Source organism: Canis lupus, chromosome 12, assembly GCF_011100685.1.
Source record: "Canis lupus familiaris isolate Mischka breed German Shepherd chromosome 12, alternate assembly UU_Cfam_GSD_1.0, whole genome shotgun sequence".
NCBI lineage: Eukaryota > Metazoa > Chordata > Mammalia > Carnivora > Canidae > Canis > Canis lupus.
Window position 1 is genome coordinate 37,781,018 of NC_049233.1, and position 27,119 is coordinate 37,808,136.

General features: G+C 37.2%; 1 protein-coding gene across 1 annotated transcript in view; it reads right to left on the minus strand.

Annotated features, from left to right (window-relative positions):
• The window catches only part of IMPG1 (interphotoreceptor matrix proteoglycan 1), a 114,274-nt gene that overhangs the window by 47,608 nt on the left and 39,547 nt on the right, over positions 1-27,119 (minus strand). Inside the window, exons 11-12 of the mRNA XM_038555047.1 lie at positions 26,975-27,051; positions 25,828-25,906 (exon numbers count right to left, since the gene is read on the minus strand). Of these exons, the coding sequence (XP_038410975.1) occupies positions 25,828-25,906; positions 26,975-27,051 (156 nt within the window). The remainder of the gene's footprint in view (positions 1-25,827; positions 25,907-26,974; positions 27,052-27,119) is intronic.

Here is a 27,119-nt window from a genome sequence, read left to right on the forward strand (position 1 = left end):
AATGTAAAAGACCTACTCAAAATTAATTTATGACATAGCATTAAAATTCAATTTTCCTAACATATCCATTTTATTTCCACAAAAAATTCTAAAAGTTGTTGATGTTTTCCTCTTTGCCAGGGCTTTATGCATTCATGTATGTGTACTTGCATTTATTCATCAAAAATCACTGAATATCTACCATCTGCCAGTACTTATAAGACATTGGGGCAATAGCAATGAACAAGATAAATATATTCCCTGTCTCAGTGCTTATAGTAGCTAAAAATATGGCAATAGCTTTAATTTATTGATCACCTTTTATGTATGTATGTTTTTGTACTTAAGATCTCAGACAAGTTTTAAGGTGCTATCATCTCACTAAACAGATAAAAAATGAGTTAAAGAAAGAATAAATTCTTAATACAGTATTAGTGATGAGTACTTAATATGGCTGGCAATGGGGCAATATACCCGTGGTGTGTGTGTGTGTGTGTGTGTGTGTGTGTGTGTGATATATCACACTAAGGTGCTAGATGTAATATATGTTTTGAGGAGTTGGATGGGCAAGGAGTGGGGACATCCCATGAAGTGGTGCTGCTGAACCTTTGTGAATTACATGCTATTTACAGCACAGGACAATGACCCTGCTAAATCAGGGGCACAATGGTTTAATGACATATGTTATAAAACAAGAGATAAGCTTTTTACTCTTCAATAAAGATTCTCTAAACCATTTAAGCCACTATTTTCCAGATGGTATGACTGTCTCAAAGTTCTGGGAGAGGTAGTCTACTGACAATGTCACCAACCCTTTTTCATTTTGGTTAGAGAGAGTCCAGAAGCTGAGATTTGTGAAATCCTTAAGCAAGGAGTCCACAGAAACCTTTTTGTGATGAAAACACAGACTGTAGAAATTTCAAGTTAAGGAAAATTATGTCAGCACACTTTAATACTTGTGAGTCTGGCAAGGTAGCAAAAATCCTTGTAATATTCTTTAAAATTTTTTTAAAGTAATTTTAAAAAAGATTTATTTATTTGTTTATTTGTGTGTGTGTGTGTGAGAGAGAGAGAGAGAGAGAGAGAGAGAAAGAGAGAGTACAAGTAGGGGGAGCAGGAGAGGGAGAAGCAGGCTCCTTGCTGAGCAGGGAGCCTGACGTGGGGCTTGATCCCAGGACCCTGGGATCATGACCTGAGCTGAAGGCAGAGGCTTAACCAACTGAGTCACCCAGGCACCCACTGCCCCGTTTATATTCTTAGAAAATTTAATAATAAAAGAGTAATTGAATTTATTAGCAATAAAATTTTTCTTAGAAGAGCAGTTTACCCTGTCAATCCCCAGGCTCTGATGAGGCTAGTGCTGAAATTAATGAGCCAAGTGGAAAAATTCAAATACTGAATGAAGAGTTAAAGTACTTATGATAAGAAAAAACATTTTGAAGCAAGTATGAGAAATGGGAATCTGAGTCCACACTGTATTGAGAGATTAGCTCCTCAGGTTTCTACCTGAAGAGGAGGTCTCACCAGACATACCTCATGGGTTTCAAGCACGATAGTTTCAGACACAATCATACTCTTATGGAATGGTGAATTTTTAAAAAGACATACCACAAAATGAACAAATTTGAGGAGAAATTAGGTTGATGAATACTAAAAAGAAGATAAAATAGATATGTATAAAAGACTAACTTATCCTGATTTAATATTACGTATCAAATCTTATGAAATTTTTTTTCCAGAAAAATTTACACGAGTATCAAGGCATACCAGGAAAAGAAATTAATATACCCAAACACACAGAAAAGGAAGAGAGCAGGGGTACCCCTAAGACAGGGCAAGGGCTGGGTGTGGGTGGAGAGAGAGGAGAGTCTTGGGTGATTATGGGTTTCCAGCTTGGGCACTTTCATTGGTAATTGTTGTATTCAGTGAGACAGAGGAGGAAAAGGTTCAGTGTTTTTCATTTATAATCAATTAAATGAGAGAATTAGCTATCCTGTACATCTTATGGGATGATTCAGAAGTTAATTAAATAAAAATACATGAAGGGGCAACTAGGTGGCTGAGTTGGTTCAGTGTCTAACTCTTGATTTTTGGCTCAGATCATGATCTCAGGATTGTGAAATTAAGCCTAAAATCAGGCTCCCTGATGGATCTGGAGCCTGCTTAATATTCTCTCTCTCCCTGTCCCTCTACCCCACTTTCTCTCATGAACTCTCTCTCTCTCTCAAAAAAAAAAAAAAAAAAAAAAAGACATGAAAGAGCTTTGAAAATGTTAAAGTCCAAATGTCAGTCATAGTGGTTGCTGTCACAGTGGAGCAGTAGTTCTCCAAGTGTGCCCACCACCCCCAGCAGCATGAGTCCCCAGAGAGTGTTTGTTAGAAAGGAAAGTTTGCTCCATCCCAATCCTACAGAATCAGAAACTCTGGGGCAAGAGCCCAGCAATCTATGTTTCAACAAGCCTTCCAGGGGATTCTGATCTATGGAAATGTTTCAGAACGCTGGTAAAGGAAAGGTTCTATAGGTTATTATGGGAATATTTACAGAGACCCAAGCCCAGCCCAGATCTGCTCCTGAGGAGGCTGTCAGACAACACCGTTCTTCTGCCCTCAAGCCTTATATTTGCTTGATTCACAGGTGCCTCAAAGACTTGAGTCAGGAAGAGCTACATGAACATTTACACTTAATACCAAAATCTGTGAAGTCTGCAAGAGGGGAATTCTTCTTTAGAATTAATTTAATTATAGACAAGGAAATTCATCTTTAGGCAGTAGCTTTGTACTCTGAAGAATAAGAAATTCATAATGTGATCACACTGAAGTTCCTTTAGAAATGTTCTTCCATTTGACATTTAAAATGCTTTTTATATCAACGAATGCCATTTTGGAAAAAAAATGACATTTCGTGCAGTATATTTATAGAAGTTGTTAAAAAGCAAATACATGTTAAAACACATGTTTGAATTTCCAGGATGTTGTCAATTCAAGCTGGCTAACACCTGTTTTTGCTTATTTCTTAATGGAATATAAATCTCCCATTGGAAGAGAACTAGTTATGATCGTTATTCATAGTTTGGGCCAAGTTATGGCTGCAGAAGATACTTGCATTTCAGCTACTTAGAGCATTCACTTCCTGCCTCAATACATTTTGTAACTTGGTCCTGTAAATACATACTTTGAGGATATTCTTAGAGTTCATCCTACTAGCTAGAGGAAATCATTACATGCAAAGAAGGGAAGAATGAAAGAGACTGGTTCTAAATTTCTGTTTTTAAAAGATAGTTTAGAAGCATGAACATTTAAAAAATACTTTAATAGTTCCAGTTGGAGTTATTTAAAAGTCAAATTTCTAACCATTATTCATCCCCAAGTGATCTACAAAAAGCACTTGAACTGCCTTTAGTGCATTTTGTTAATTTCATGTTCTTGGTATTGATAATTACACCTAAAATATGGTAGGTATTTCATATACTTTCATTTAACAACAGATTTTGGAGAATTCACAAGATTTATTAAGAGTAATGAACTGTGCTTGAAGAAATCATAGCCTAATCACATATTAACATTAACTCATTAAAAAATTCAACTCCATAGGACATTGCAGGTGGTGATGGTGGGGAGAATTTATAGCATCCGGCAAAGGCTGAATGCATAGGGAATGTGAGCATTAAGAGAAAATCTGAATAATTCTGGCAACAGCTTATTATTTATTATCTGAATAAAGAAAATGTATTCAAACTCTCCTTCTGCAGTGAAGAATGCCTGAATCATTACTATCTTTCTAAGCAAATCATCTTCTACTTTTAACATTTTAACTATGGTTAGGAGATAAAATATTACATTAATGAGGTTTACAGTTTGCACCTATGACTCTGAATCAACCAACCATAGCACTCTTTGAGTCTCACTGCCACTAAAAAAAAAAACAACAAAAAAAACAAAAAAAACAAAATGCTGGGAACATCTCCTTATTTAAAATCCAAGGACATTATCATTATCATTAACATCCATCCATTTTCTATTACCCATCTACCCCCACCCTCATCCATATATCCATTTATCTGCAGACTGTCTCAGGCAGAGGAAGACAAGATAATGGTTGAGAGTTACTGTAGAAAGATAGAGATTGCTTCAATTCAAGGGCAGCTAAAATGGACAACCACATCTAGATGTCAGCACTAAATGGGAACTATCCTAGGTGACTATACTGTTTATTAATTTATTGAAACTGATAGATTTGGGCACACAAGAAGATATTTCCATGGGAAAATAAGCAATTCCGTAGCAACTTTAAAATTACTTAATATAAGGGAGACAGCCTTCTTTTTATTAATTCAAATAATAAGGAGATAATTCTGAAGTACAATGACCTGTGTATTTGTGGTTCCCACAATATTGGAAATGGAATGAGTGGATAGCAAGGGCTCTTGGTTGATGATGCCTGAACAATGTTTTATGATGTAACTCCAAATGCCACATTGCTACTTGATAATGGGACACCTTATGAATTGGGCTCTGAGCTCATCCTGGGCTGGGTTTCCCTCAATCATTCCTTGCTCTTTCTTCTCCTTGGTTTCAGGAAAGTGGGACGAGGGCACTAATCCTTATACATGCTACATTTCAGAGTCCTCTGTACCATCTAGTTTCTGGATAGATTTGGCCAATATGAGCACTGGCAGGTAGGGATAGGAAAAAGTGGGGGCTATTTCTTCTCCCTGTGTGCCACAAGTTACTGTTCTGGCAACAACAGTCTCTCCTCTGTGTCTTCAGCTCCCACTGGATTAGGCACTCCAGGCTACCAGCTTTCCCCAGATAAACTGGCTCCTAGATTCTGGTAATAAACACCTGCTGCTTTTATCTCTTTAGACTAGGGCAGTAGCAGTGCCTCCTCTTCCTAATCTCTGGGTAACCTCTCTTGTTTGGTTTCACAGCTCCTCTTCTATCTGAGTAACAAATTCCCCATATTAAAGTCCCTTTCTTATAAATAATAGTTTGAACCATTACATACTGCTAATGTTCGACTGTTTTGACCTTTAAAATCGGCAACCTCATGCCTGAAGTAGTTTCTGTTTTTTTTTTTTTTTTTTCTAGTTAGATTCTGACTGCTATGGGTCAACTAAAGAAGGGACACTTCCCACAAAAAAGGATTTTGAAATTCTGGCTTTGGCAGGGGGATTCAGTGGGCAGAGAGCACAGGGGTCCGGGACACAATGCTGGGTGAGGAGACAAGGAGCAACAGAATCACCTGGCCAGTCCAGGTAATATGCATTGTGTAGCCAACATTTTCCAGGTGAGACTAGATCAGAGATTATAATCTTAAATAGACGGACTGAGTCATCAGCAAAGGGAAAATAGAAAGCTGATTCCAGAACTCTACCACAGAGTATTTATATTTCAATGAATGCATGGAAAAATTAATACATTTCTCATCCAAAATAATGCTTAAGTGATTTACAACAAATTCTTCATCATTCTTATAAATGCCCCTGTTTATATTGTTTATATCATTATCTGAACCATTATATCATTATCTGAATCATTAACCCTACCACTCCATTATCTGGCACCAGGATGCTGGGCAAAGCTCGGAGAGCAGTTCTGCTTGTAGAACTGTAGAATCTTGTTTTAGCAAGATTTAATTTCATGTATGCAGAGCCTATAGGATCTTAAGGCAAAAGGAAAAATGGGCACCTCTGTATACACTTATCAAAATATCCTCTAATATTTTAATCAAATAGACAAAGTTAACAAAAGCACTACAATCCCAAAGCAGACTATTTGTGAAGCTCCATGTTGTTGCAATCTGTTTATAACCAGGTCAAGCCTTGAAAGCCTGCCTGGAGGAGTACACAAGGGGGTCATGCAGGCAGAAACTATGGGCAGACCAGAAATGACTTCATGTCATACAACAATGCAAGGTTGTAAAATAAGTAATGGTTTATCTTTATTTAAAATTTTGATATTTTGTTCATGGCTTTTTTGCATTTATTCTGAGTTTTTGAAATCTTGCTTTTGAATATGATCTTGATTATAGATTTTTTTTTGCTTTCCTTGAAATTTTGTGCCTGAGACTAGTGTCTTGCTCACTGTCTCTCAGATCAGTCCTGCTTGGGTCTTATACTTTATACATGCACAGAATGGGTGTTGAGATTAGGTTGAGAGGAAGAAGAAAGAGAAAAGATCAGGCAAGTCATTCAGGAATTCATGCAACAGGATTCTAAAGAGTCCTGATATTTCAGGATAGACTGGAGGTCTTAATAATTACTACAATAAGGTCTGAGGAAAAAAGTAGTCCATCAAATCCTGAGAAAATGGGCTTTGAATTGGTGGTAAGGCCACTGAAGACAGGGATCTATATGGAAATCTGCATAAAGATACTTTATTGTAGGGAATGCCGGGTGGCTCAGTTGGTTAAGCATCTGGCTCTTGATCTCGGCTCAGGTCTGATATTAGGGTTGTGAGTTCAAGGCCTCCATTGGGCTCTGCACTAGGCATGGGGTGCCTACTTAAAAAAAAAAGAATCTTTATTGTAGATCATGAGTTTGCTGAGAAAATTGGAAATTGGAAAAATGGCCTCCGAGTACCAGACAATGACACTTGTAATACAACTTGGTATCACCAAGTAAAGTAGATGTAATAATGAAGGCTAAAAGATAGTATTACAGGGATATTGCTACAAACTGCATACGATGTCACACTGGATCTCTTGTCCATCCTGTGCTTTGTAAGAGGAAGCAAACAATGTGAGCAATGAGGAGAGAAAATGAAGCTTCTCTGAGGAGAAATGAGTCAAGGAATTCATTAGTTTGTGTGTGAAGGCTGCAAACTTAAAAACAAAACAAGCTCACAAACCTACAAAACCACAGATGATTCTCATGAAAACAAGAGGGTTTCATATCTTTTGTTAATGATGAAGCAATGGATTATTAAGTTGCTCCAGAAATGAGACTTTTAATGTATAATTAAATCTCCAAAATATTTTTCAAAATCATTTTTTCTCTTTCTTTTTTTAGCTAAGAATTCAGGGAACTCTTCCATCAGTCATGCCAAGCCAAGGTTCCGTTTTCCGTAATGAATATTACGGCAGTTAGAACCCAGGTATCACAGTACTCCTGGTTTTCTGTAGTTATGCCAAACTTCCCTTTTGCCAAAGAGGAAACACTCATTGGGAGAGGTGTTGAGTGAAAAGGTTCACCTGGACAAAATGCAGCCAGGCCCTCAGCAAAGGCCTCCCAGTCATCTTACCACCTCTGTGATCCCCCAGGAAGATGGGTAGGGTCTCTTCTTTCTGGACTTCAGTCTGGTTCAATATTCTTACTCTCACTTCCATGGACAGTCATTCCAAACACTCAGCTTCTTAGAGCAAAGCTGGAATCACTAGTAAAGTTTATAAGCAAGCTAGCAAGTTACAGGTACACAGCACAGGATCAGTGTGTCTGTCCAACTTACAAGTGAGTCTGTTTCCTTGATTTAGTTCTGCTTTTCTCCTTTTCCCTGAATGAGGAGGTGCTCTCCCCTGATTCTTTTTTTTTTTTAAGATTTTTATTTATTTATTCATGAAAGACACAGAAAGAGAGAGGCAGAGACATAGGTAGAGGGAGAAGCAGGCTCCATGCAGGAAGCATGATGTGTGGGTCTCAATCTCGGGACTCCAGGAACACGCCCTGAGCCAAAGGCAGACGCTCCACTACTGAGCCACTCAGGTGTCCCCAACTCCTGATTCTTGATCAAGCATTGCTTTCTTGAATTCTTTCTCCCAAGGACACACTCCAGCTGCAAGTCAGCTTCCCTTCCTGGGGGGCCCCTCCATCCCCAGGATCGATGCTTTATCCTTCCTGCCCAGCATATCCCCCTACTGTTATATTCCCAAGATCTCTCTCCTTATTCAGCTTCTCTATTGCTGCTCTCCAGGTCCTATAGTTAAAACAAGTATTACCAACACTTAAAAGGCCCTTTTAGCTATTTCAGTTGTATTCTTCCTATCTCATTGTCCTTCTTCTGGTCCCTCCTTGTCCTCTCCACTGCCCAGGTCTCCCAGCACTTATATTTCTTGCTCTATATCTTGAAGATTACAAAGCATCGTGTCCAACTACAGCTTTTTAAATATATTTTAAAAATATTTTGCTTACTTATTTGACAGAGAGAGAGAGAGAGTGCAAGTGCATGTATGTGCACGACCAGTGGGGAGGGGGAGAGGGAGAAGCAGGCTCCTCACTGAGCAGAGAGCCAGATGCTGGGCTGAATCTCAGGGTCCTGAGATCATGACCTGAGCCAAAGGCAGACCCTTAACCAACTGAGCCATCCAAGTGCCTCAACTACTACTTTTTAAATTTAACATTCAAAAGATTAAAACAAAAAGTGGCACACATCATTTGCTTAATACTTTTGAGTCACTCTGACTTTTCAAGTTGAAGAAATTTCCTGAAAGATCATTCAAGAATGTCACAAACATGCAACTGAAAGACCTATGAAAATTATGGCAAACTCTCATGTAAAGAGTCTGATCAACAGGAAACTTGTCATCCTACAGAATGAAGGTTTCAATGGAGAATCTAGAGAGATAAATTTCCCTAAACTCTAAACATATTCTCATTCAAAACAACAAATAGATAAATACAAATAGACATATTTATTTATCTTTCTGCAAATGCTTTAATTTGTTCCATCCCTATAAATAAAGTTTGGTAAGTTTTGTAAATGCTGACCTTGGATGATATTTAGTAAGCATTTTGTTAAAATTCTTGTGGATTAGCACTTGTTTCAACATTACAAATAGCATAAATCTAATATGCACACTCTGGCAAGGATTCTACTTAACCTGACAACACAAAGAACTTGCCAACCAGCATCGGAGAGTTGTTGTCTTTCTACTTCAATCATTGCCAAGCTAGAAAAATAGAGGTAAAAGAAACTCAAAATCCTCTTATTTTTTTTATTTACTCAGTGGTCAAAAGATGTTAATTTTTTTCTGAGATTAATTTCCTGACATTTACATTGTTAAGGCCAGGTGGAGGATAGGACCTGTCACTTTGAGCAGAACTGCCTGACAATTACAAAAGTTTGCCCAGTTATCTGTGTAGACTCCCCTCCTATAAACTGACCACTGCATGTAACTTGTAATCTACTAACATTTTAGAGAAACAGTTTCATCTTCTGAAAAATTAAAAACTAAATCTGGGCGCCTGCGTGGCTCAGTTGATTGAGTGTCTGGCTTCAGCTCAGCTCATGATCTTGGGGTCCTGGGATGGAGCCATGTGTTGGGCTCCCTGCTCAATGGGAAATCAGCTTCTCCCTCTCCCTCTGTTCTCCTCCTCCTCTCTCTCTCTCTCTCCAATAAATAAAGAAAATCTTAAAAAAAAAAACTTAAAATCTAAAATAAACTATTCATGGGAGTTTCCATGTTCTCCATTCCCTTTATAAATGTTGTTCCTATTTCTACTTAGGATTGCTAAGATGCTTCTTTGATTAGAGTGCTGATCATATTATGAACCTATAATTCTCCACAATAGGACCCAAGGTGACATTCCTTCCCCGTAGTCTCTAAAGTGACCTAGTCTGCTCCTGGTTACTCTCTGGCCTCAAATCATTTGCATGACCTGTGCTCCATAGTCTCTGTAAAAGTGGATAAAAGAGGGACAGAATCACTTGCGTTCCTTCTCTAATTCTATAACCTTGTGTGAGTCAACATAAGGGGATCCTGAGACAGAGATCCTTATAGCTATGAATGCATCGTATCCTAGTAAGCTGGAAAGTGATAAATGGTGGGAATGGATGACTATGGAATTGATTAGATGCCACTTTGTCCATCTAGACTTGTCACCCTGTATCTCTCTTATCATGGCTTTCTTCTGGACAACTTTCTCTCTAGTCTCATTCCATTATTGGGTGTGTATTTCTTGTTCCTTCTTCTACCATGGGTTCCTTCCAATTCCACAGATATTAACTATCTGTTATCACTAACGACATATATCTTTTATGTTGTGATTAAGGCCATTCCATCAGGTGGCCCTGTTTTTTCTTTGTTCCAGATGAATGGTCTGATTATGACCTGATTCTTCTTGTTCTAGCTCTGGCTTTGGATTTTTTTTCCTGCTGATCTAGTGGATAAAGCACTCTTTGTTTTTGTTTTGTTTTATTTTACCTACTATGGAGAGCTTAAGACATACTGTAATGGTTAATTTTATGTGTCAAGTTGGCTAGGCATGGTATCCAAATATTTGGTCAAACATTATTCTAGATGTTTCTGTGAAGGTATTTTTTCAGATGAAATTAACATTTCAAAATCTCTGTAAAGCAGATTTTCCTCTATATTTTGTGTGGGCTTCATCTAACCAGTTGAAAGCCTTAATAAAGAAGCCCAAAAAACAAAGAAAAAATCTTGTCCTTCCCAGAGGAAATGGAAATTCTGTGAGCAGAGTTTTTCCTTGAGTCTCTCGCTTGCCCATCTATTTTGCAGACTTAGACTTGCCAGCCTCCACAATTCATAAGTCAATTCCTTGAAATAAATCTCAGTTTCTGACTCCTTTCTCTCTCTCTCTCCCACCCCCTCTCTTCACATACACACACATCTTATTGGTTCTGTTTCTCTGGAGAACCCTGACTAATATGTATACTGAACATTTAATTTACCTTATGTAAAATTCAATTTACCTCTATGTAAAATTCTAATCACTTAAGTGGGGCTTCCTAATATATATTAGAAAACTCCTATTGTCTGACTTGTACTGATTTTTCAAAGAGAGAAAGAGAAGGAGGGAAAGAGGGAGGAGAAAGATGGACACAGAGAGAATATATTGTTCTTGTGTTCTGTTAAGCTTCAACTTCTAGGGTAGGAAGAAATTTGGTATCTTGTGTACGACATGGATGATCATAGAGGTGTTCAACCCAGTGGTTATCCAGACATGTCAACCCATCCTTCTCCATCCATTATTATCTAAAATAGTCTCTGGTTTAGAAAAACTGAGAGCTTTTCCCCTAAGGTCAGGAACATGACAGGGATATCTATACTCGCTACTGCTATTCAACATAGTACTGGAAGTCCTAGCCTCAGTAATCAGACAACAAAAAGAAATAAAAGGCATCCAAATCAGCAAAGAAGTCAAACTCTTGCTCTTTGCAGATGAGTACTCTATGTAGAAAACCCAAAAGACTCTACCCAAAAATTATTAGAACTGATATAGGAATTCAGCAAAGTCACAGGATATAAAATCAATGCACTGAAATCAGTTGCATTTCTATACATTAACAATGAGAAGAAAGAGAAATCAAGGAATCTATCCCTTGCAAATGCACTAAAAACCATCACAGACCTGGGATAAACCTAACCAAACAGGTAAAGGATCTTTACTCTGAAACTACAGAACACTTATAAAAGAAATTGAGGAAGACACAAAGAAATGGAAAAATACTCCATGCTCATGGATTGGAAGAATAAATATTGTTAAAATGTCTATGTTACCCAAAGCAATCTACATATTCAATGCAAACCTTATCAAAAAACCATCAGCATTTTCACAGAGCTGGAACAAACTGTCTTAAAATTTGTATGGAACCAGAAAAGACCCCAAATAGTCAAAGGGATGTTGCAAAAGGAAACCAAAGCTGGCGGCATCACAATTCCAGACTTCAAGCTCTATTGCAAAGCTGTAATCATCAAGACAGTAAGGTACTGGCACAAAAACAGACACAAATATCATTGGAAGAGAATAGAGAACCCATAAATGGACCCTTAACTCTATGGTCAACTAATCTTTGACAAAGCAAGAAAGAATATCCAATGGAAAAAAGATAGTCTCTTCAACAAATGGTGTTGGGAAAGTTGGATAGCTACATGCAGAAGATTGAAACTGGATCACTTTCTTACACCATACACAAAAATAAATCCAAAATGGATGAAAAACCTAAATGTGAGACAGGAATCTATCAAAATCCCAGAGGAGAACACAGGTAGGAACCTCTTTGACCTTGGCTGTAGCAACTTCTTCCTAGATATGTCTTCAAAGGCAAGGGGGACAAAAAGAAAAAAATGAACTATTGGGACTTCATCAAGATAAAAAGCTTAGCAAAATAAAAAGCAAAGGAAACAGTCAACAAAACAAAAAGGCAACCTACAGAATGGGAGAAGATATTTGCAAATGTCTTATCAGATAAAAGACTAGTATCCAAAATCTATTAAGAATTTATCAAACTCAACACCCAAAAAACAAAGAATTCTGTCAAAAAATGGGCAGAAGACCTGAACAGACATTTCTCCAAAGAAGGTATATAAATGACCAACAGATATATAAAAAAATTCTCAACATCACTCAGCATCAGGGAAATCCAGATCAAAACCACAATGAGATAATATCTCACGCTAGTCAGAATGGCTAAAATTAAGAACTCAAGAAACCAATAGATGTTGGTGAGGATGTGGAGAAAGGGAAACCCCTTATGCTCTTGGTAGGAATGCAAACTGGTGCAGTCACTCTTGAAGACAGTAAGGAGGTTCCTCAAAAAGTTAAAAATAGAGCTATTCTGCGACTCAGCAATCACATTATTAGGCATTTATCCAAAGGATGCAAACATAGTGATTTGAAGGCACCTGCACCCCAATGTTCATAGAAGCAATGTCCACAATAGCCCAACTATAGAAAGAGCCCAGATGTCCATCGACAGATGAATGGATAAGGAAGATGTGATATTTATATACAATGGAATATTACTCAGCCATCACAAAGAATGAAATATTGGGGTGCCTAGGTGCTCAGATAGTTAAGTGTCTGCCTTTGGCTCAGATCATGATCTCAGGGTCCTGGGATCGAGCCTGGCATCAGGTTTTCTGTTCAGCAGGGAGTCTAGTCTGCTTCTCCCTCTCCTTCTGCCCCTTTACCTCTTCCTCCCACTCATGTGCACTCTTTCTTTCAAATACATAAATAAAATAAGAATCTTTAAAAAAAGAACAAAATCTTGCCATTTGCAATGACATGGATGGAACTAGAGGGAATTATAAGTCAGTCAGAGAAAGACAAATACCATGTGATTTCACTCATATGTGGAATTTAAGAAACAAAACAGATAAACATAGGGGAAGGGAAGGAAAAGTAAGATGAAAACAGAGTGGGCAACAAACCATAAGAGACTCTTAACTAGGAAACAAACTGAGGTTTGCTGGAGGGGAAGTGGCCAGGGAGATGGGGTAACGAGGTGATGGACATTGAGTGTACATGATGTAATGAGCTCTGAGTGTTATATGCAAACTGATAAATCACTAAATTCTACTTCTTTAACTAATAATACACCATATGTATTAAATTAATTAATAAATAAATTAATTAAATTGAATGTAAATTAAAGAAAAAGTAGTCCTGGTTTGTATTATTTTATATTTAAACTTTATTTCATTTTTTAAAATAAAATCTTTTATATCTCTTGTTTCGTCCCTTCTTCCTCTGCTTCTATCCTCATCCTTGGGCCTCAACATTTACATCAGATATGAGACAAAATCCCTCACTCTCCTATTTTCATCCACCAAGCTGTGGCCAGGCTAACTTTCCTAAGCCTCATTTTCATCATTTCCTTTTATTTCCTGAAAACTGAGAGGAAACTTTTTTTCTGACTTTTAAAGCCCTGCTTATATATATATCCTTTATCTACTTATTTCTCTGTATTCTCTGAATCATACTCCAGCCTTTGCATTTTTTTCTCAAGAAACTTATTCTACCTGGAGGGCCCTCTCCCTTTTCTTTGGCAAAGTCCTACACTCCCTTTGGGGCCACTTACAGCTCCACGCGTAGGAGATGCCCCTGCTTCTCACTGGTTTTCTTTTCCTATGACCTAAGACAGTTATACATATATGCTTAGTCTAGAAAAAAATTTTAAGTACTCTTTCTATTTTATACATAAAATCTTACATTGTTCCTATTTCATATGTGTAGTTCTTGAATAAAGAAAATAGAAAGTGTACTGTAGTCTAGTGTGTACTTAATTTTCTTTTTTAGAGCTGTTCTCTCTGCTTGTTGAACAACTATGGTGAAGTTCTGATATTGCTGTAAATAACAGTTTCCCAATATTAAATTTTAGCTTATCCCTAACTCTAGGCCTTGGAAGCATTGTAGAAAGTTGCATTCTTATCCTAAAGATCGGGTTGCATTATTGATGGCAATGTATTACTTCCAATATTTTCCCCATGCAATATTACTTTAATCTCTTTCTTCCTTTTGTCTTACCTTTCTTTCTGAAAACTTTCTCTATTGTCTACATGTAATAATGGGTGATAGGTTTTTAAGATTCTTTTTAAGATTTATTTGAGAGAGAGAGGGAGAGAGAAAGAGAGAGAGAGAGAGCACAGAGGGAGGAGAGAAAGAGTCCCAAGCAGACTCTCCACTGAGAGTGTTGCCCAGTGTGGGACTTGATCTTAGGACCCTGAGATCATGACCTGAGCTGAAATCAAGAATCAGATGCTTGACCACAGAGCCACCCAGGCATCCTTAAGTTAAGGTTTCTGTTAAAGTTGTTATAATGGATGAATTTTGATATTCATTTAAGGGCTTATTCACGCAGAGACATTCTCCTTGTTGTTAGGGCTGTCTTTCACTGAGGTATGATCTACGAATAGAGCTCAACACATTTGTTCTCATTGTTTCTGTGTCACCAAGTTTGAAAGGAAACAGAACAAAGATGGTGTCCAGGTAATCTGTGAGGAGGCTGTTGTGCTTTCTGGGCACACTTCTTACTGAGCCAAGAGCTGCTGGCTGCTGGTTTTCTGGCACTGGTGAGGTGCTGACAGTGTAGCTACACTGAGTAAAATACATATTTAATATGTGTAGTTCTTGAATAAAGAAAATAGATGGAAAGTGTACTGTAGTCTAGTGTGTACTTAATTTTCCTTTTTAGAGCTGTTCTCTCTGCTTGTTTGAACAACTATGGTGAAGTTCTGATATTGCTGTAAATAACAGTTTCCCAATATGAAATTTTAATTTATCCCTCACTCTAGGGCTTGGAAGCATTGCAAAACATTGCATTCTTATCCTAAAGATCGGGTTGCATTATTGATGGCAGTGTATTACTTCCAATATTTTCCCCATGCAATATTACTTTAATCTCTTTCTTCCTTTTGTTTTACCTTTCTTTCTGAAAACTTTCTCTATTGTCTACATGTAATAATGGGTGATAGGTTTTTAAGATTTTTTTAAAGATTTATTTTAGAGAGAGAAAAGAGAGAGAGAGAGTGAAAGCACAGAGGGAGGAAAGAGAGTCCCAAAATACATATACAACTGCAGTTTGCTAGTAGCCACTCCAAGAAATGAGAAGGGAAGAGAGTGCAGATGCTAAACCAAAAGTGAAAAATATGACAGATACCAAAACTGAAATTAAAAAACAAACAGGGCAACCCAGGTGGCTCAGTGATTTAGTACTGCCTTCAGCCCAGGGCCTGATCCTGGAGTCCCGGGATGGAGTCCCACGTCAGGCTCCCTGTGTAGAGCCTGCTTCTCCCTCTGCCTGTATCTCTGCCTCTTTCTCTCTGTGTCTCCCATGAATAAATTAATAAAATCTTAAAAAAAAATTAAAAAAATAAAAACAAAAACGAGTGGGTTGTTAGAATGGAACCTCAATATTGGGATGTATAGAAGGATCAAGTCCTCATAGGTGCTACTAGCTGTATAGATTTAAAGTACTCTTGGAAATAGTTTCCTATCAATCTCAGGCCGAATTCATAGATTTTCAGGATAATTTGAAGGTTTTCTAGGTAGTTTGGTGGAGACTGGTGATTTGGAGACCCCTGGGAAACGAACTAGGGGTGGTAGAAGGGGAGGAGGGCGGGGGGTGGGAGTGAATGGGTGACGGGCACTGGGTGTTATTCTGTATGTTAGTAAATTGAACACCAATAAAAAAATAAATTAAAAAAAAAAAAAAGGAAATAGTTTCCTAAAGCAGGTCATAAATAGAATTCCTTAATCCCTATGAATCGTTACCTTTACTTACTTGTGCAACACAGTTTCTTAGATTTCTCGGCCTCTACTTTTCTCTGTAAAATACTGGACCGATCGATCAAAAAGCATTGCAAATAATGGATACTTATCAATCTTCCTCATTATGTAAATTGAAGCTAACAAAAATGGATGGAAGTGATAAAAGTGAGCATGTCAAGGATCTGAGAACCAAAAAGGCTGGCATCTCCAAGGCTGTGCTTACTTGTCAGATGACCATAAAGTGGTAACAGGAAGGAAGTATTTGGACGTCTAAGAGGCAAGGCCAAAGCCAGTTCACTAGCCTATTACAGGCACTGTAGTCATGTATATTACTACTTCCCACTGACAAGCCTATAACAGGCATTCCTCATTAATCAGATCAGGTTTTCTTGCTGAATCTATTCATGGCTTCAGAATTCTTCATAATGATTTTTACCTCTTAAATACCACTCAATCAATTCACTTTTGTTCATTTCCCCTTTTATCACTCAAGTCCAAGCTATCAACATTTCTAGCCCATATTGTTGTTAAGACTCTTCTAATTGATTGCTTGCATTTTTTTCACCTCCAGCCAATTTTCTACAATGCAGTAAAATCTATTTAAATTCAAATTTGATGTGTCATTCCTTTGCTTAAAACTCTTAATGATTATTAACAGGGCTTATAAAAGTTTCTAGAACTTCGCTGTTTTCTCTTTCTGACTCCTTGTGCTGTAGCTACATTGACTTTTTTCACTTTCCTCCAATATGCCATGCTACTTCCAGCTTCCCCTACCCCCCTCTGCCCACAACATTTTTCACTGTCCCTGCCCAATTTTTGTTTTTTGTCTTCTTGTCATTCAGATCTCATCTCAGTTTAAATATTATTTCCTTAGGAAAATCAATTGGCTATATAGAATTGATAATAAAGAATATATATATTATATATTGTGCACTACATATCCTTTGTATCAGCCAAATTTTATAATAAACTTTTGTACACATATGTATCACACTTTTTTGTTTTTTGTTTTAGATTGATTATTAAACATTCACCAGCACACCACAGTTGAGCTCCAGTGGTCATGAAGCTGTATTGGTTTCCTTCCTTTTCCTGTTTTGGTTCCCTATTCCTTTATTAGGTTTCCTGGGATCATTTCTAAAACACCTCCTTATAATCAAATCCTCATCTCAGGATTTTTTTTTGTGGGAGACTCAAACCATGACAGCCACAGAGTATATGCTTTAGCTACTATTTTATCCCCTGTAACTAATGAGCACAAGATAAACATTTGTTGAATGAATAAAATAAGCACAGCATCCCAGGGAGCCACTACTAACTAAGTGAACTTGTTGAAATCTTTTTTTTTTACTCTGTGGTATACTAGCACTTGAAGGATTTGCTTGGCTCTGTGTCTTACAGGGGCACTGCAATTCACCTGTGATGGACTGGTCTCTCATCTAAAGATGTGCAGGGAACCTTTATGGAGCTCTTGGGAAAAAAAAAAAATCAATGTGTACTAGCATCAACTGAGATAAAACCAGAGAGTAGACTTAAGTGATATGGAGGAAAAAGAGAGTTCCCCTGAGGGAGGAAGAAAGAAGAAGCAATGGCGGCACTAAGGTGAGATGAAGTTGCCAAGAGTTACTGCAAATTGCTTGGTATGTAGCATCCTCTGAATACATACGTGTGTTCAAGGGAAAGACTGTGAGGGCGGGAGGAAGGAAAAGATGCAATTTCTAATGGCAACTGCCTCTACCTGCTCCTGCTCTTGAAGGATTGGGAGAATTTATCTTAGAAATATGGTCTCAGTTCAGTAAAATGTTAGATTAAACAGACCACTATTTTGCATAAAAAATAGGATCATAACTTGGGGAGGGAATTGGGAAAAGCCCAGAAAAGGAATGATCACTCAAGGGAGTTTTGAGAGAATAGGGCTGACCATGGTGCAGCAGGGAAGTAGAGTAATATCAGTTCCATAAGGGGCAGAGAGTGAGAAAACAAATTTTCTTGGGAATTGCTGAAATTTGGGGCAGGGCGCTGAACTTCCCGTACTATCTCACTTGACATCTGGGTAAAATCTAGAATTACTAAATTAGAGAGTTGGAAGGACTTCAATTCACTTTTAATCTTTCTCAGGGCATTGTGAAGATTGTATCTACGGACCAAGTGTAATTGCAAGCCTTAGGCAAATGGCCATTCCTTCCTTCAGATGATATTTTCCTCAAAGATCTCTGAACAATTTTTATCAGCAACATAGTCCTACTAGGGAAACTTACTGTTTGATCCTCAATTTGGAAATACAAAGAAGGAAAGGAAAAATGTTGACCACGGTAGTTTAAAGTTCAGCTGAGTTTTTCTTAGAAATCTTTCCAAGTCTAACTATTGTCCTTTCATCCTAAAGTGGGGCAACTTAAAGAACATCTTTGCCAGGTCTTCATGGTTAAGAGTTAGGATATGAAAAGTTTTTGGCTAGGAGAAGTGGCTGATTGCATATTTCCTTCATTTCATGCCTGCACATTAATCAGTGTGGTAGTTGATATATCATATATAGTGGAGCTAACTAAAGTTCTTCAGCACTCTTATCTGGATAAAGGTATTTACCAATGAGGAGTTGCACTTTATATCACCTTACATGTGAGGCTGTCTCTAGCTGTGTCAGGAGTGACACAAGGTAGGGTGTACCTTCTAGGTGTTTTTAGTCTGAGACTTAAAAAGTGATAGACTCATTAAAGTTGACAATAATAACAAATAATTACAAAACCCCAATCATGTGACAAACATTGTGTTCAGTGCAGGAGGTTTTTTTTTTTTTTTTTCCTTTTTAAGCATGTTCTTCATTTTAGAAATTCAGTCTTGAAGGGATACCAGACATGCATATTAATAATTTCGGTACTGAGTGGTAAATGTTTGATGGCAGTATAAATACTTTTTTGTTATGGAGTCAGGAAACAGATGGTAATTATGAATCTTTTCAGGGAGCTCTGAGGAGGTGGCATGTTAGCTGGAACGTAAGGCATGAGTAGGAGGTCATCAGGCTAAAAGAATGGAGGGATATTACAGGGATTGATAGGCATGAGAGAAAATAATTTGTGTAAAGTCACAGAAGCATGAATATGGATGGCATATTTTGGCAGTGGTGAGTGGTATGACCAGAATAGACAGCAGACTACTGTTTCTGGATCATTAAATTGGCTCTCTCTGAGCTTCTTAGCAGGTAGAGCAAAAAGGGAAATAATCAAATTATTCCTATCAACTTTGACTTTCATGGAGGTATTACAATACAAATTCATTCCTTACTCCTTCAATTACTCAACATATATTAATTGCTTGCCTAGTATGTGCCAAGCATCTGGCTGGACACTGACAATATTGCAAAAAATGGAGACAGACTGAATCTGTCTTGTAGAACATTAACAGCCGTGTTCTCTATTGAGTTCATTCAGTTTAGCTCATCTCACTGATTCCTTTCAGTGGAGTCAAATGCTGAGGTGAGACTAAGAAAATTTGGAAATGTGTGGTAATTTTAATGTATTACCTAGATGGAACATGATGGCTAATGCTATGTGTCAACTTGATTGGGCCATGGGGTGCCCAGATATTTGGTTAAATATTATTCTGTGTGAGTCTGTGGGGGAATTTCTGGATGCAATTAACATTTGAAGAGTATATGGAGATTGTCCTCCCTAATATGGGCCTCATCTAACAGTTGGAAGCTTGAATAGAACAAAAGGCTAAGTAAGGGAGAATTCTCTCTCTCTGCTTGACTGTGTTTGAGCTGGGGCATTGATTTTCTTGCCTTTGGACTTAGACTGGAATTTTTACACCATTGGCTCTCCTGGGTCTCCAGCTAGCTAAAGGTACATCTGGGACTTCTCAGCCTCCATAACAACACGAGCTAATTCCTAATATTAAATCAGATATACAGAGGGGTGCCTGGGTAGCCCAGTCAGTTACATATGTAATTCTTGATTTCTGCTCAGGGGGTGATCTCAGGGTTGTGGGATCGAACTCTGCATCAGGCTCTGTGCTGGGGTGTGGAGCTGCTTGGGAATCTCTCTCCCTCTCCTTCTACTCCTCTTCCTCCTTCTCTCTTGCTCTCCCACTCTCTCCCTCCCTCTCTAAAAAAAAAATCAGAAATAGATACAAATATCCTTTTGGTTATGTTTCTCTGGAGAACCCTGACTAATACAGGGGAATAAATGACAGAACAATGTCCAATAGCAGAATAGCTCTGCCTGAAGTTTGTTTTTTCACTATTTAAAATATTGCAATTCATCAAGAGATCTGGCTTACAATTTAAATGGAATGTCCAGTAAATGAAAATGTTTGTAATTTGGGAGGAGAACACTAAAGAGCTTTTCTTTTGATAGATCAGATGATCATTCTAATGAGTGAAAATAAAAATACATTGCTGCTTACACACACCTAAAACAAATCAAACCAAACCAAACTACAAAAAAATTAATAATATTTTGAACAGGTCGGATGCATGTTATGAGGAAGACAGGATGTTGAGCTTTTCCTATATTTTATGACTCATTTTATGAAATAAGAATGATCTTAATAGTTAATTGACTCTGTAAGAAAGAGTGGCTTAGGATCAACTACCTCCCCAAGATGTTAATAATAGGAGATTTTAGAATTTTATACAAGATACCAATTCATTTAGCGTTCTAGAGGCATATTTTGCAAGTACTTTATCTCAAGGGATTAACTACCAAGTCAAACTGCTTAAAGTGAGAGATTTCTATGAGTGCTTTATTGAGACTTTAATGGCTTGGTGGGTGTTTGGTGACACTAACCTTAACAATTTTCCAGGCTAAATTTATCTCAGTAATACCATGGTGTAGGAACCTTGGAATCCTGGTTGTCATTTTACCTGTGCATAGGAGAGACCCAGAACTATCTTATGAGGGAGGAAGCTTTGGTCTTGTCTAGAATGCTTATATTCTGCACTCACCCCCCCTCCATTTCCATGTATATAAGGGGAATGCCTTTTTATTAGGATACTTCTTAGTTAGGAACCCTTCTTCATTTTTCATTAAGACATGACATTTCTCTCCCCAGCTAGGCTGATTATGAAAGCATATGAGTCTGTCTTTAATTGGCAACATAGAATATTTGCACTCTAGGCCCATGTCAGCAAATGCAGTGCTTCTTGATCAATACTAATCAAAAGCTGAGTTATGAGATATAATTTTTATTTATGGAGCATTGACTAAAAGTTATGCAGCACATTCATCCCTTTAGATACTTTAAAATCAATCCTTGAATTAAGGCAGACTGTCAGAACCTAGCCCCTCACAAAAATGCTGTAATGAACTGGGCTTTGCCATTCATTATGTCTCACCAGTGAAGGAAGTGCTAAGAAATTCAGAGGTAAATTCATGAGCCACCCAAAGCAAACTTAAAGAACTTTTGTATACAATTCCCCTACAATTTTGTAGGGGAATTTTGTATACAATTTCCCCTACAGAGTCATCTGATTTTAAAAAATTATTGAGGTACTACATAACATAAAGTTTTAAGTGAATGATTCAGTAATTGTGAATTAGTAAATTCACAGTGTTGTACAAACACCACCTCTACCTAGTTCCAAAATTGTTTTATTATTCCAGGAGTCATCTGACTTTTTTTTTTTTTGCTTTGTCTTTTCTTCCATTTTTTTCAATTCTTTAAAATAAAATCTTATTGTATTTCCTATATGTCTGTAAATCATCATAAATCTTTTTTTGAATGAGGTAGGATTTTAACAAGCAAATTGTAAAAAAAATCTAACAATAAGCTCTAGTGCAGGAGACTGATGAGGAGGAGTCAGGAAATATGAGGAAAATCAAGAAGTCATTTTGTGGAAGCCAAATGAAGAAGGAGTTTCAAGAAGGGAGTGATTGACAGGAGCCCTTGCCAGAAAGATCAAGTAAAATAAAGATGGAAATGAGGTTGATAAATTGATTAATTAGGAAGCCATTTGTGATTTTTGTGGAATCGCGTCCTTATAATGTACAGTTAGAGGTGAAACCTTTGTAAAACTTAAAAAAAAATTACAGTGTAGCAAAATGGAGATTAAAGAAGCTGCGGTAAAAGGCAAAGCAAGTTTGAGGGAATATTTTTTTTAATGATGGGGTAGTTATGCCAAACATAATTTAGTGCGTGGAAGACACTTGACAGATGGTCCTGGTTTTGCAACCAGCTATGGTGTGACCTTGGAACAAGACACTTCACATTTCTAGCTTTGATTTTTCTTAACCATGAAGCACAGTAGCTTAACTAGATCATGTCTAAGATTCCTTCCAGCTTTAGTCTTCTAAAGTATAATCTTGAGTGGAAGGAATGTATAAATATAATGAGAATAGTAAAAAAAATTTGAAAATACAATAGCACAGTCATCATACATGTAGTATCATTTTTATTAATCTACTTGAAATGCTGACTTTAATAAGGTTTTATGATATCATAATGAAAGAAAGGAATCCAGCGAGCTTTTACTATCAACCATTTTACTATAAAGGTTTGTTTTGTTTTATACAACTTTAATCTTTTTATTTCTAATTTTTTGGAAGATTTATTTATTTTAGTAAGAGTGAGTGCAGGGGGAGGGGTAAAGAGAGAGGGAGAGAAATTCTCAAGCAGACTCCCCACTGAGTGTGGAGTCCAACATGGGACTTGATCCTGGGTCCCTGAGATCATAGGCTGAGCCAAAATCAAGAGTCAGACCCTTAACTCAACTGAACCACTCTGGCACCCCTACAACCATTGTTTAAATAATCTGAAAGTCAAAATAGTGGTTGATGTGGATAGTCATGGATTATAAATAGCTATAAAGTTTTTTATATTTCTCCTATAAAGAGAAAAAGTCTAAGTCCCCTCTTCTTGAATTAAGATGAGCTCTATGGCTGTCTAGCCATTAGAATGTGAGGAAGTATTTCTGAGCTGTTAGGATTGGCAGCTTCCACCTTCCAGCTCTTGCAATACTGACTCTTTAAACCCATGCTGCCATGCTTTAAGGATGCCCAAGTAGCCCTGTTAAAGAGACCTATATAGAAAGAAATAAGCCACCCACCCCTCCACCAGCCAATAGTTGTGGTTGAGTACTAATTTGCCAGCCATGTGAGTGAATCAATTGGAAAAAAAAATACTCTAGGTCATACAACATGGGGCAGAGAAGAGCCGTCCTCATTAACCCTTACCCAAATTTCAGACTTACGGGCAAAATAAACGATTGCTGTTTTAAGCCACAAACTTCAGGGATGGTTTGTAGTACAGAAGTAGATAATTATATCATGCAGTTCACATTTATTCACTGGTAATCATGTAAGCCATATATAATCTTTATAGGTGGTTCTGCTCTCATGTCATATATACATTTGAGAAAAAACTTGTATTCCACAAGATTGAATACTAATTGCACACAGAGTTTATGAGGAAAATAGGACCGAGGTAGAACATTCAAAACCCATAGAATTTTGTAAAGAGAAACCTAATTAAAATAGTAACAATTCTATTAAAAACATCAACCATAATACTGTAATTTCTTTGGCAACAGCTCTAGAAATATTTTTTCTAGAGCAAAATTAAAAGTAAATTAATTTTAATTTTGATTTTTTAATTTTACTTAATTTTAATTTTTAAATTTAATTTTAATTTTGCTTTTCAAAAGCAAAATTAAACTATTGGCACTATACCAAAATAAAAAGCTTTTGCTCAATGAAGGAAACCATCAATAAAACAAAAGGGAAGGGCACAGAGGGTGTCCTCCATTTTAAACTTCCTTTTTAAGCCATCAATAAAACAAAAAAGCAACCTACTGAATGAAAGAAGATATTTGCAAACAATGTATTCAGTAGGGGATCAATATCCAACATATATAAAGAACTTATACAACTCAACACCAAATAATCCAATTTAAAAAATTGGCAGAGATGTGAATAGGTATTTTTCCAAAGAAGACATATAGTTAGCCAACAGACATATTGTTGGCTCAATATCATTAATCATGAGGGAAATGTAAATTAAAACCACCATGAGATAGATACTTTAGCCATTCTACCTGTCAGAATGGATAGCTAAAATAAAAAAAAAAAAAACATAAGAAATAAGTGTTGGCAAGGATGTAGAAAAAAGTAATCCTGTGCACTGCTTATGGGAATGCAAGTCAGTGCAGCTACTGTAGAAAACACTAGTTTCCTCAAAAAAGTAAAAATAGAATTATCATATGATCCAGTAATTCCACTACTGTGTATTTACCCAAAGAAAATGAAAATAGTAATTTGAAATGATATATATGCTCCCATGTTTATTGCATTATTTACAATAGCCAAGATATAGAAGCAAGTGTTCATCAAGTGTCCATCAATAGATGAATGGATAAAGAAGATATGGCATAGGGAACCCTGGGTGGCTCAGCAGTTTAGCACCGCCTTCAGCCCAGGGCCTGATCCTGGAGACCTGGGATCAAGTCTCATGTCAGGCTCCCTGCATGGAGCCTGCTTTTCCCTCTGCCTCTCTCTCTCTCTCTCTCTTTTCCCTCTGCCTCTCTCTCTCATGAATAAATAAATAAAACCTTTAAAAAAAGAAGATATATGTGTATATCTGGTGTGTGTATATATATATATACACACACATATATATATAGTCATATTAATATTAGTCATAAAAAGAATGAAATCCTGCCATTTGCAATAACATGGATGGACCTAGGGTGTATAAGGCTAAGTGAAATAAATCAGAGAAAGACAAATACTATATGATTTAACTCTTTTTTTTTTTTTAAATTTTTTTTTTAATTTTTATTTATTTATGATAGTCACAGAGAGAGAGAGAGAGAGGCAGAGACACAGGCAGAGGGAGAAGCAGGCTCCATGCACCGGGAGCCTGATGTGGGATTCGATCCTGGGTCTCCAGGATTGCGCCCTGGGCCAAAGGCAGGCGCCAAACCGCTGCGCCACCCAGGGATCCCTGATTTAACTCTTATGTAGAATCTAAGAAACAACAAATGAATAAGGAAAAAAGACAAACAAAACACCAGATTCTTAAACACAGAAGAAAAACTGTGTTAAAAAGTCAGCTATAACAAATTTCCTCTGTTATTTGCACTTAGAATCACAGTTCATTCTTATCAGCCTTATATCCTAGGGTTCATGTTTCCTTAAAGACATTTTTATGTATAATTTCACCAGAGAGCTGTATAAAGTGGAAAGCATAGGGGTTCATGAAGTCACTAAATTAGCTCCTTCTTGCACTAAAAAAAGACTGCTGCAGAATTTCATTTTTTTCTTAAAGTCTTCATAAATTGCTAACAATTCCTTTTTAACTGTGATAAAGTTGAACTCTACTGCCTCAGAAATGAACAGTTTTGGAAATTCAACAGTGAACCAAAAGGATTTCAATGTTTACTGACATCCTTATTTTTCAATTACACATGAGCTAATTGTCACTAAAGAAACATATGTAGCAAAACAGATGGCATGAATGGTCAGCCTGTACGTGGCAAACAGAATACACATATTGACTGTAAGGGCCTAATACTGTGTTGCCATAGTCCCTTGTTGTGGACGTGGGCCTTATGATTTACCTTGTCCTGATGGTCTCTCAGTTTTGAAGGCTTGTAGAGATGACTGTTCTGTGTGGGCAGCAGTTGGTACTGTTTTGGTTTCAGCTTCTTTCACTAGATCCATCAGGAAAGGGGTGTCAGTGCTCTCTGTGGGCCTAGGGCCTAGAGCCAAAGGAAGGGCACAGAGGGTGTCCTCCTCTTCAGAAGAGGGTGGTTCAATGGATTGCTCTTCAGTTGGAAATGCTGGTATGAGGAAACCTTCTCCTGAGTTGAGGATGACTTTACCACTAGTCTTTGAGGTAGTGTCATAGATGGATTCCTCAAAGAGGAACACAAAGAGCTAACACAGACTTTGTGATAAAAAACTCACCAGGTATACTGTGTCCTGTTTTGTCCAATGTCTCAAACCCGGATTGACCAAGAGGAAGTTCTGGACTCAAAGTAGCATCCTGAAGAATGAATTGAGAAAGACAGATGTTGAGAAGTGACATTTCCCTGTACATCAGAATGGCTACGCTTTGTATTTTTTTCATTTAAATTTAGTCAAATCATTTTGTAGCTGACTTGAATTTACTATGGATTCTGACACAGGTTCTGATATAGAAATTTTTCCTGAAAGGAAAACATGCAGTGATACAGTGGTAAAATATGATCAGTTGACTTCTTGGCTGAGTCTGCCTGGGAGGATTAACTAATAACTGAAATACTTTTTTTTTAATTTTATTTATTTATGATAGTCACAGAGAGGGAGAGAGAGAGGCAGAGACACAGGCAGAGGGAGAAGCAGGCTCCATGCACCGGGAGCCCGACGTGGGATTCGATCCCGGGTCTCCAGGATCGTGCCCCGGGCCAAAGGCAGGCGCCAAACCGCTGCGCCACCCAGGGATCCTGAAATACTTTGAATTGTCTATCATATTTGAATTTACACATTCATTCATTAAAGAACAAATAGAGCTTAGTCAGCACTTCCACTTATGAATACTCCAATGACAACTTTTGATATAAATTAAATGGACATAGCTTTAAATGAAATACAAAAATTATTACAAAATTTATTATTTTTAGTTTTGAAGACATTATTCTTATGAAACCATCATAAATAACTATAGGTAAGACCTTAAGACCTAAGAACAAGCTCATAAAGCATGCTTATGTTTATATTTATTTCTGAAAGTCAATATTATATATTCTGCCTTAAGTATTCTTTTCAGTTCATGAACATGTGTTTGTTTTATCAAAATAGAAAATCCTGACACTAACTGAAACAAAGATCTAACATTGAAGAAAACTTTGAGTTTTACGATATTTGAAATGTAAGTTGTATTATATTTTATTAATACAGAAATTGGAAGGGGGCAACAAAGTACTGCTTGTAAAAAACAGAAAAAATATAATTAGCATTGCAAAGAAGATTTTGTTCTGTTCTGTCTTTAAGCGGATTTTTAAAAGTTTTTTTGATGGAAGATTTTGAGGCTTTGTTCCTATTTGAAGAACAAAAGAACAGCAAACTCACTTACCTTTGTGTTATCAGTAAGAAGTGTAGGCAGCACTGAGTGGAAGTCAGGATCAGAGCCTGGTAATAACCCCCAAAATTCTGCAGGTGAAAAATCACAAGGTTTGAGTATTTCTTTCTTTTTATTTTTTTCTTTTGTGGTTGGGGCA